Source organism: Schistocerca piceifrons, chromosome 1 (assembly GCF_021461385.2).
Source record: "Schistocerca piceifrons isolate TAMUIC-IGC-003096 chromosome 1, iqSchPice1.1, whole genome shotgun sequence".
In the NCBI taxonomy this organism is placed as follows: domain Eukaryota; kingdom Metazoa; phylum Arthropoda; class Insecta; order Orthoptera; family Acrididae; genus Schistocerca; species Schistocerca piceifrons.
Genome location: NC_060138.1, coordinates 567,839,599 through 567,851,903, shown reverse-complemented (window position 1 = coordinate 567,851,903; position 12,305 = coordinate 567,839,599). Strand labels below are relative to the sequence as shown.

Here is a 12,305-nt window from a genome sequence, read left to right as displayed (position 1 = left end):
AACAGTGAAGTTAAGTGACATCAGTAATACTGTAGTTTGAAGGCTGGTGTTTCTGTGCAATTTATCTACATTACAGCATTTCAAAATGTGATTTCAGGGTGATCATATTGTTAACAGGTTTTTTCAAATAGGTAAAGTGATAAATTTTTCTCCACTGAATTTCTGTCTTTCTCCTCCCTATCCCCTCAAACTTAAGGGTGCGGCTTATATTTGGACCAATATGTTATGTTTGTGGACCATCATAATCTTTAAATAAATTTTCTCTCCATGAATTTCACCATTTCTTTTCAGCTTCATTTTACTCCCTCATTTACTTATCTGTTTGTCCACCTACTTGCTCATCTTGCTGTTTGGCATCAAAATATCATCTATTCTGCAATACGAAGACTTTCATTCGAGACAAAGTAATTATTAACAGTAAAGTTTATGTTAGCTCACTAAAAAGCCCTGGAAATTAAGTGTTTGTAAAAAATTTAAATCTTTTATGTACAATTTTAATATTTGTATGTCTTTTCATAAGAATATCTTATTAAATCAGATTGCTTGGCTATTTCAGGACTGCTATCCAGTACGAATCCGGCGACTTGACTTCATCAATGCTCCTGTATATGTAAATGTTGTTCTGAATACGTTCCGTAGATTCATGCGTGAAAAACTTCGAAACAGGGTAAGATTTTAAAATAAAAACTCTTACTACTGCCACCATCAAAGTGAAAATTGTGTACATATTGTATTGTCATAGTGCATAAAGTTTGTGTATTAAGTTTCAACATATTTCTTCAGTATTGTAAGGAAACCAACTAATTTTTACTGTGTGGAACATTAATCAAGCATCTTTATTATTTTTTGTGAAATTTAATTTTTCAGTCAATTTAATTTCAGATCTCACAATATTGTTTTAAGGAGTAATTCAGTCTAAAGGTAAAACATCCTGTTTATTCAAAATTATGACTACTGTCGAATTCTCTCCATAATATTTCAATATTTTTTTCTGCGTTAATTTAATCATCACTTCCTATAGATCTCATCATAAAGGAGTACCAGTATTTATCGTCATGAATGTTGAATGTGTAAAGGAACACATTAAGAAAGTGAAATAGGTACAAAAACGCTTTGACAAATGACTGTTAGTTACTACACTGTGATACCTGTCACAAACCATGGACCTTCCCGAGTTAGGGCAGCTTATGTGACTCTGCGGTACAGATAGCCAAACCATAGATATAATTACATTTGAGGGGTATTTGTGGAGAGGTCAGACAAACATGTGGATCCTGAAGCAAGGCAGCAGCAGCCTTTTCAATAGCTGTCGGGGTATTGGTATGGATGATTGACTGGTCTGGTGTTGTACCCTTAACCAACATAGCCTTACTATGTTGGTACTGTGAATGATTGAAAACAAGGGGAAACTACAGTCATCATATTTCTCAACAATGTGAATCTCTACTATATGGCTTCATGTTGATAGCACCCTCTCGGGTAAAATATTGTGTAGACAAAATAGTCCCCCATTCAGATCTACTCAGGAAGCTATTGTCATCAAGAAGAAAAAAACTGTCATTCTTCAGGTTGGAATGTTAGATCCCTTATCCAGTAACTATGTTAAACAACTAGAAAAGAAAAATTGGTAAGTCGAAATTAGATAAACTGGGAATTAAGTGAAGTGCTGAGGTAGGAAGCGTAGAATCTGTGGTCAGATGACAACAAGGTTATAAATGCAAAATCAAATAGGAGAATTGCAGTAGTAGATATAATAACGAGTAAGAAAACTGGAATGCAAGCAAGGTGCTATGATAGCTCCACAGATGATATAGAGATTAAAGAACTGCAGGATGAGATAAAAGTAATCATTGAATAGTAATGAGAATAAAAATTTAATTGTGATGAGGGACTGGAATACAATAATAGGAAGAAGATGGGTAGGAAACTTGGCAGGAGAACTTGAACTAGGGAAGAGGAATGAAAGAAGAAACCACCTGGTAGTATTTTGCACTTAGTTTAATAATTGCTAACATGAGATTTAAAAAGTGTGAAACAAGGTTGTGTACACAGAAGAGACCTGGTGATACCAGTAAGTTTAGGATAGATTACATAATGTTAAGATGATTTCAAAACAAGGTTTTAAAGGATATTTCCAGAGACAGATATGAATTCTGACCATAATTTATTGGTTATGAACTGGAGGGCAAACTGAAGAAATTATAGAATTAAGGAGCTTGTGTCAAAGGCTGCTGAGAGTTTCAAAGGGAGCATTAGGTGACAATTGATGGAAACAGTGGTAAGGACCACAACAGAATACGACTGGGTAGCTTCAAGCCATGAAATAGTGAATTTGAAAGGTTGCCTACCAGTTAATTCTATTCTGCATCAGTCTCTCATCAAAGAACATTCATTACATTTCTGTAAAAATGGCGGTATGGGAAATATTTCCAATAACTTACACCACATGCTTTAGTGAATGGTCACAAATAGCAACATGATGAATATTTTCAGCCCTTACATAAAACATTTTTCACAGGCAGGCACTTTCAGCATCCCATTAATCAGTATGACATGAGCAAATTATCTACAGTAAACTTTCAAATAATTAATTCTCACAGTTTAATACTGAAGCTTGCTTTCAATTACAGTCATTGAATACGCCAGATTTCCAGGTATACAACACTAATACAAAGATGATTATCATGTTAGCAAAAATGTGTGACCAGAATAAATTATTGACTCAAAGAAGTTAATAAAAGATAGTACAAGTTACAAAAAAGATGTTGATCATATGAATACAAGTGGCAGATACTGAGGGAGATGTCAGTCATGTATGAGATCACCCAGGACTTCCACATAGACATTGCTTGTGTGATTTTGGAGCACACACTGAAAATTTTTGGGTAGGTGGGTATTAATAACATGGCGTAAGAAAAATTTTGGATTTTGGAAATTACATATTTGTTTATAAAATTGCTAGGTTAGAATTTACTAATTTGGATTAACTGTATGGCTCAACAATAACTTGGTTCACAAAATATGTAGTGAGTTGATAAAATGTAAAAGGTTACGGAACTCTTTTGTGTGTAAATGCTGAAAATTAACTATTTATGATCACAGCTGCCATATTTAAAATTATAAAAATGATGCAACTTTTTAATTTGAGGCTTATTACTTACTGAAATGTCATTTGGCCCAGAAAAATTAGGATGACAGAAGTATAGTCATAAAAGGAGGAATCTAATGAGTACAATGGCAAAATCTGCAATAGAAAATTTGGTGTGTCTGAAGATCAATACTAATTATCTTTTAAGGTAATTAGTTTTAGGAGAATTAAAACATGTTCCTGTTAAGTCTGGAGCCTTAGGTCTCTGGTTGTATATGTGTGTGTTCAATATGGCAGATTAGTTCAGTCAAAATACCATATGCTGTACTGTAGTAAAATTTTCAGATATTAATAACTTTCAATTAACATACATTCTAGGTAAACTGAATGTGCTGTTGTAATCAGCATATGAATAATTGTAGTCTGATTAATGAATTTGCATGATGTATCACCTGACATACGTTTTGAAAGATTAGAGCATGTATTTCCTATACATTACTTAGAGGACTAGATTCGAAATGGAAAATGAATAGAAAAAAAATTATTAGTAGGAGTGCAACAATAGCAGGTGGGGTGGTCCTGGCTCATTATGCTATAAAGACAACAGAGAATCAAATAAGCAAAAAGACAAAGCCCAGTCTATATCCTTAAATAACACACAAGATATTGAATCTCACAAAATGGAGGAGGCATTCATTTGCAGACAGGCACAATGAAGAGACTGCTAAACATTTAAGCTATCGAACAAAAAAGTCCTTCTTCACAAACTGAAAACACGCACACATTCACACAAGCAAAATACACACACATATGGCCACTGTCTCCTCTAGCTTTCAATATGTGGTTGCTACAGAAGAATGTTGATAATTAAATGAGTAGTTTGAATATTAATGAGGAGGTACTAACTTAAAATGAAGAAAAAGAAATTTGTGACAACTTGACTAAAAGAAGGGGTCAGTTGATAGGGCATTCTGAGGCATCAATGAATTGTGGGGGTTGAAAATTACAGAAGGAAACAAATGCTTGAATACAGTAAGCAGCTTCCCAATGGATGTAGGCTGCAGCAGTTATGTAGAGACGAAAAGGCTTGTGCAGCATAGATTAGCATGGAGAGCTGGATCAAATCAGTCCATGGACAAAAGACAACAAAAACAACAACACATTACTATTTATATACTTCAGTTGTGTTTAACATCGTAAAATTAAGAACACTGCCACACCTTCAAAAATCTACTGCTTCCACTGTTATATTAAATAGCTACTGCATACTTTATACTACTAGCTTTAATTTCTGTACCTAGATCAGAAAACAACATGATTGAGATTTAGAAATGGAAAGATGGGATTGCTGTGCAGCTTAGTACTGAATTCATCTGCATCTACATTGATACTCTGCAAATCAGTGTGAAGTGCATAGCAGAGGGCATGTTCCATTGTCCCAATTAGCAGGATTTCTTCCCATTCCACTCATGTACAGTGTGTGGAAAGAATGATAGTGGAAATGCTTCTGTGTAATTATTCTAATGTCGTACTCACAATCCCTACGGCAGCAATACATAGAAGTTATAGTATACTCCTAGAATCAGCATTTAAAGCGAGTTCTTTAAAGTTTCTACTAGGCTTTCTTGGGATAGTTTACATCTATCTTCAGGAGTCTGCCAGTTCAGTTTCTTTGGCATTTCTGTGACACTTTCCCATCGATCAAACAAACCTACGACCAATTGTGCTGTTCTTCTCTGTACACATTTAATGTCCCTTGTTATCTTATTTGTTTCAGGTCTACACCCACATCTACATCTATATGACTACTCCGCAATGCACATTTAAGTGTCTTGCAGATGATTCATTGAACCACCTACAGGATATTTCTCTGCCACTCATTCACTTACAGCCTGTGGGAAAAATAATCTGTGTGTGAGCTCTGGTTTCTCTTATTTCTCCCTTTGTAGGCTGGCAACAATAAAATATTTTCGCGTTCAGAGGAGGAAGGTGATGTTTGAAATTTTGTGGTAAGCTCTCAGCACAATGAAAAACATCTTTGTTGTAATAAGTTCTACTGAAATCGCTTATCGTATCCATGACACACTCTCGCAATAATACAAAACAAGTTGCCATTCTTTGGAGTTTTTTGATAGACTCTGTCAATCCTATCTGGTAAGGATCTCATACTACACACCAGTACTCTAGCGGAGGATGGACAAGCATAGCATAGGCAGTCTCTTACATAGACCTGTTGCATCTTCTAAGTGTTCTGCCTACGAAACACAGTCTTTCTTTTGCAGTCCCCACAAAATTATCTATGTGACCAGTCAAATTTAAGTTGCTTGTAAATGTAATTGCTAGGTATGTAGTTGCATCAACAGCCTTTATATTTGTGTGATTTATCATGTAACTGAAATAATTTAATGGATATCCTGTAGTATTCATGTAAATGATCTCTCATTGTTCTTTATTTAGAGTCGATTGCCACTTTTCGCACCATATAAGTATAATGTCTAAATCATTTTGCAGTTAGTTTTGATCATCTGATGACTTGACTAGACAGTAAATGACAGTGCCATCTGCAAACAATCTAAGAAAGGTGCTCAGATTGTCTCCCAATTTGTTTATATAGATTAGGAACCACAGAGGACATTATAGCATTCTTTGGGGAATGCCAGATGTCACTTCTGTTTCACTTAGTGACTTTCCGTCTATTGCTACATACTGTGACATTTCTGACAGGAAATTATGAATCCAGTGGCACACGCGGAACGTTGTCAGTGGCCTTCTGGAAATCTTGGAAGTATGGAGTCAATTTGAGATCCTGTGTCAATAGCGCTAATTACTTTGTGAGAATAAAGAGTTAGTTGTGTTTCACAAGAACAGTATTTTCTGAATCCCTGCTGCCTGTGTCAAAAGATTGTTTTCTTCAAAGTAATACATAACCTTCAAACGCAGTAATGTTCCAAAATACCACTGCCAATCGACATCAGTGTTATAAATCTGTAACTCATCCTCTCTTGAGTACTGTTGTGGACTGTGAAACTTTCCAATCTTTAGGTATGGCTTTTTGTTAAGGGAGCAATATTCTAGGATAGCATGCACAAGTGATTTGCAAGCAGTCGCCTTTGCAGATTGATTGCATTCCCCAGTATTCTACCAATAAACTGAAGTCTCCCAACCGTTTCACCTACAAGTGAGCCTCTGTGATCACCGCATTTCATATCCATAGAAACTGTTACACCCAGGTATTAGTGTTAGTTGACACATTCCAACTGCAACTCATTGAAATTATAGTCACATTATACTATATTTTCTTCTTTTGTCAAGTGCACAGTTTTACATTTCTGAACATTTAAAGCAAGTTACCAATCTTTGCACCACTTTGAAATCTTACCAAAATCTGACTTAATATTAATGCAGAGTCTTTCAGATATAGATAACTGCATCATCTGCAAAAAGTCTGAGATGACACTGAGCCAAGAAACACAAATGTGGCTTCATTCATAAACCTCTGAACTATAACTGAAAGAAACCTCTTGTGACACCACAAGTAACAAGACAAAAGAATCAAACAGAAGGGGCAACAAAAGCAATAGGCAAACAACAGATGTGAGTGGCACAAATTGAAAGAACATAGTGAGAGTGAGACAGCACTGCCCTGCATGTATACAGGCGCCCTGGGCACGCTTCCTACAGGTGGCCTCTAGTGGGCGGCCTGCAGTGATACTATTGGTGGTTGACTTAAGTACACTCGTGCGCGACACTACACTCAATGCACTCACTCTTGCATGCACTAGTAGTAGGATATGGTAGAGGTCATTAATAAACAACATGAACAGCAAAGGTCCAACACATTTCCCTGCGGCATGACCCAAGTTACTTCTTTTCTGACACTGACTCTCCACCCATGATAACTTGCTGCATTTCTTGACACCAGTTACACAAACACTTATTTCAGTCAGCTTTTCTGTGGTATGAGTATTAAACTGGGGCAATATTCGAAAAAGTCACGCACTTAAGTGGAAACAATGAACTTAGCACATCACAGTCTAGATTTCAAAAGGGTTGTTCGACTGAGAATGCTATTTACACATTCATAAATAACAGTACCAGGTGTACCGGTATGAAGTGAGCGTTAAGATACAAATGTGTAGATAGGGAACATTTGTTGTGAACAAACCTTAAGTTTTTTTGTTTTGTTTGACCTCTACATCTGTCAAAGATATTTAGTATACATCAAGTCATGGAACAAACAACATCATATGTTTTCATCATGTTAACAATGTCGAATTTTTGAAAGTGATGATCTGCGGAAAGCATTAATTTTTTGCTTGCATTTGAAAAAAATGTGCAGAGTCGCATTGAATGCTTGTCGAGGCATATGGTGATCATGCTCTATCAGAAGCAACATGCAACAGATGGTTTAACAGTTCAGAAATAATTATTTTGATGTAAGAAATGAAGAACGTGGAAGACCACCAAAAAAGTTCGAAGACGCTGAATTCCAAGCAATATTGGATGAAGATGGTACTTTGAGTCAGAAGCAAATGGCAGCAATGCTAAATGTTGCACAACAAACAATTTCTGACCGTTTGAAAGCTATGGGAAAGATCCAAAAGTGTGGAAAATGGGTGCCACATGAATTGAATGAAAGACAGATGGAAAACCGAAAAACCATTTGTCAAATTTTGCTTCAAAGACATGAAAAAAAATAAATTTTAGATTGAATTGTTACTGGTGATGAAAAATGGGTTTATTTTAAGAATCCTAAGTGGGAAAAATCATGGGTTAATCCGGTACAACCATCAACATCGACTGCAAAACCAGATCGATTCAGCAAAAAGACAATGCTCTGTGTTTGGTGGGATCAGAAAGATGTGGTGCATTATGAGCTTCAAAAACCTGGTGAAACTGTGAATACTAATCGCTACAGGCAACAAATGATCAATTTGAACTATGCATTGATCGAAAAAGACCAGAATGGGCCAGAAGACTTGGCAAAGTAATTTTTTTACACAACAATGCACCTGCACACAAAGCAAAACTGGTCTAGGATACAATCAAAACACTTGGCTGGGAGCTGCTACCCCACCCACCACATTCACCAGACTTGGCCCCTTCTGACTACCATTTGTTTTCATCAATGGGTACGCATTGGCTGAGGAACACTTCGATTCTTACGAAGAAGTCGAAAATTGGGTGTCTGATTGGTTTGCTTCAAAAGACGAACATTTCTATTGGCATGGCGTCCACAAATTGCCAGAAAAGTGGTAAAAATGTATAGAAATCAATGGTCAGTTTGAATAAAATGTTTTTACTTTTCAATTCAAAATCAGTGTTTCATTTTCAAAAAAAATGCTCATATCATACCGGTACACCTGGTATATTGGCAGTTGGTATTTTTATGATCTTTCCAAAGCGTTTGATTGTATAGATCATGATACTCTCTTAGAAAAGCTCATGTTTTATGGAACTTTACACACAGCTGGTTTGAATCGTAAAATATATATATATGTATATATATAACTTACGAAACGGGAAAGTGCTGGTAGATAGGCACAATAAAAAAACACACAAACACACACACAAAATTTTGAGCTTTCGCAACCCACAGTTGCTTCATCAGGAAAGAGGGAAGGAAGGAAGAGAAGTGCATTCCCGTTATATATATATATATATATATATATATATATGTAAATATATAAATAGAGGGGAACATTCCACGCGGGAAAAATATATTTAAAAACAAAGATGATGTGACTTACCATACGAAAGCGCTGGCAGGTCGATAGACACACAAACATACACACAAAATTCAAGCTTTCGCAACAAACGGTTGCTTCATCAGGAAAGAGGGAAGAAGAGGGAAAGATTAAAGGATGTGGGTTTTAAGGGAGAGGGTAAGAAGTCATTCCAATCCCGGGAGCGGAAAGACTTACCTTAGGGGAAAAAAAAGGCAGGTATACACTCGCACTCACACGCATATCCATCCGCACACACACAGACACCTGTGTCTGTGCGTGTGCGGATGGATATGCATGTGTGTGCGAGTGTATACCTGTCCTTTTTTCCCCCTAAGGTAAGTGTTTCCACTCCCAGGATTGGAATCTCTCCTTCCCTCTTTCCTGATGAGGCAACAGTTTGTTGCGAAAGCTTGAATTTTGTGTGTATGTATGTGTTTGTTTGTGTGTCTATCGACCTGCCAGCGCTTTTGTATGGTAAGTCACATCATCTTTGTCAAAGATGATGTGACTTACCAAATGAAAGTGCTGGCAGGTTGACAGACACACAAACAAACACAAACATACACACAAAATTCAAGCTTTCGCAACAAACTGTTGCCTCATCAGGAAAGAGGGAAGGAGAGGGAGAGACGAAAGGATGTGGGTTTTAGGGAGAGGGTAAGGAGTCATTCCAATCCCGGGAGCGGAAAGACTTACCTTAGGGGGAAAAAAGGACGGGTATACACTCGCACACACACACACATATCCATCCACACATATACAGACACAAGCAGACATATTTAAAGACAAAGAGTTTGGGCAGAGATGTCAGTCGAGGCAGAAGTGCAGAGGCAAAGATGTTGTTGAATGACAGGTGAGGTATGAGTGGCGGCAACTTGAAATTAGCGGAGATTGAGGCCTGGTGGATAACGGGAAGAGAGGATATATTGAAGAGCAAGTTCCCATCTCCGGAGTTCGGATAGGTTGGTGTTAGTGGGAAGTATCCAGATAACCCGGACGGTGTAACACCGTGCCAAGATGTGCTGGCCGTGCACCAAGGCATGTTTAGCCACAGGGTGATCCTCATTACCAACAAACACTGTCTGCCTGTGTCCATTCATGCGAATGGACAGTTTGTTGCTGGTCATTCCCACATAGAATGCGTCACAGTGTAGGCAGGTCAGTTGGTAGATCACGTGGGTGCTTTCACACGTGGCTCTGCCTTTGATCGTGTACACCTTCCGGGTTGCAGGACTGGAGTAGGTGGTGGTTGGAGGGTGCATGGGACAGGTTTTACACCGGGGGCGGTTACAAGGGTAGGAGCCAGAGGGTAGGGAAGGTGGTTTGGGGATTTCATAGGGATGAACTAAGAGGTTACAAAGGTTAGGTGGATGGCGGAAAGACACTCTTGGTGGAGTTGGGAGGATTTCATGAAGGATGGATCTCATTTCTGAGCAGGATTTGAGGAAGTCATATTCCTGCTGGAGAGCCACATTCAGAATGTGATCCAGTCCCGGAAAGTATCTTGTCACAAGTGGGGCGCTTTTGGGGTTCTTCTGTGGGAGGTTCTGGGTTTGAGAGGATGAGGAAGTGGCTCTGGTTATTTGCTTCTGTACCAGGTCGGGAGGGTAGTTGCGGGATGCGAAAGCTGTTGTCAGGTTGTTGGTGTAATGCTTCAGGGATTCCGGACTGGAGCAGATTCGTTTGCCACGAAGACCTAGGCTGTAGGGAAGGGACCGTTTGATGTGGAATGGATGGCAGCTGTCGTAATGGAGGTACTGCTGCTTGTTGGTGGGTTTGATGTGGACGGACGTGTGAAGCTGGCCATTGGACAGGTGGAGGTCAACATCAAGGAAAGTGGCATGGGATTTGGAGTAGGACCAGGTGAATCTGATGGAACCAAAGGAGTTGAGGTTGGAGAGGAAATTCTGGAGTTCTTCTTCACTGTGAGTCCAGATCATGAAGATGTCATCAATAAATCTGTACCAAACTTTGGGTTGGCAGGCCTGGGTAACCAAGAAGGCTTCCTGTAAGTGACCCATGAATAGGTTGGCGTACGAAGGGGCCATCCTGGTACCCATGGCTGTTCCCTTTAATTGTTGGTATGTCTGGCCTTCAAAAGTGAAGAAGTTGTGGGCCAGGATGAAGCTGGCTAAGGTAATGAGGAAAGAGGTTTTAGGTAGGATGGCAGGTGATCGGCGTGAAAGGAAGTGCTCCATCGCAGCGAGGCCCTGGACGTGCGGGATATTTGTGTATAAGGAAGTGGCATCAATGGTTACAAGGATGGTTTCTGAGGGTAACGGATTGGGTAAGGATTCCAGGCGTTCGAGAAAGTGGTTGGTGTCTTTGATGAAGGATGGGAGACTGCATGTAATGGGTTGAAGGTGTTGATCTACGTAGGCAGAGATACGTTCTGTGTGGGCTTGGTAACCAGCTACAATGGGGCGGCCAGGATGATTGGGTTTGTGAATTTTAGGAAGAAGGTAGAAGGTAGGGGTGCGGGGTGTCGGTGGGGTCAGGAGGTTGATGGAGTCAGGTGAAAGGTTTTGTAGGGGGCCTAAGGTTCTGAGGATTCCTTGAAGCTCCGCCTGGACATCAGGAATGGGATTACCTTGGCAAACTTTGTATGTGGTGTTGTCTGAAAGCTGACGCAGTCCCTCAGCCACATACTCCCGACGATCAAGTACCACGGTCGTGGAACCCTTGTCCGCCGGAAGAATGATGATGGACCGGTCAGCCTTCAGATCACGGATAGCCTGGGCTTCAGCAGTGGTGATGTTGGGAGTAGGATTAAGGTTTTCTAAGAAGGATTGAGAGGCAAGGCTGGAAGTCAGAAATTCCTGGAAGGTTTGGAGAGGGTGATTTTGAGGAACAGGAGGTGGGTCCCGCTATGACGGAGGACGGAACTGTTCCAGGCAGGGTTCAATTTGGATAGTGTCTTGGAGAGTTGGATCGTTAGGGGTAGGATTAGGATCATTTTTCTTCGTGGCAAAGTGATACTTCCAGCAGAGAGTACGGGTGTAGGACAGTAAATCTTTGACGAGGGCTGTTTGGTTGAATCTGGGAGTGGGGCTGAAGGTGAGGCCTTTGGATAGGACAGAGGTTTCGGATTGGGAGAGAGGTTTGGAGGAAAGGTTAACTACTGAATTAGGGTGTTGTGGTGCCAGATTGTGTTGCTTGGAATTTTGAGGTTTTGGAGGGAGTGGAGCTGGAAGTGGGAGACTGAGTAGGTGGGAGAGACTGGGTTTGTGTGCAATGAGAGGTGGTTGAGGTTTGCTGGAAAGGTTGTGGAGGGTGAGTGAGTTGCCTTTCCAGAGGTGGGAAACCAGGAGATTCGATAGTTTTTTGAGGTGAAGGGTGGCATGCTGCTCTAATTTGCGGTTGGCCTGTAGGAGGATGCTCTGAATAGCCGGTGTGGATGTGGGAGAGGAAAGATTGAGGACTTTTATTAAGGATAGGAGTTGACGGGTGTGTTCATTGGCTGAGTTGATGTGTAGGTGAAGGATTAG

At 39.6% G+C, this 12,305-nt stretch overlaps 1 protein-coding gene across 1 annotated transcript in view; it reads left to right on the top strand.

Moving 5' to 3' along the window:
• LOC124801317 (retinol-binding protein pinta) overlaps positions 1–12,305 on the top strand; it is a 61,564-nt gene that overhangs the window by 28,914 nt on the left and 20,345 nt on the right. The window contains exon 5 of the mRNA XM_047263064.1: positions 557–667. Within this exon, the coding sequence (XP_047119020.1) occupies positions 557–667 (111 nt within the window). The remainder of the gene's footprint in view (positions 1–556; positions 668–12,305) is intronic.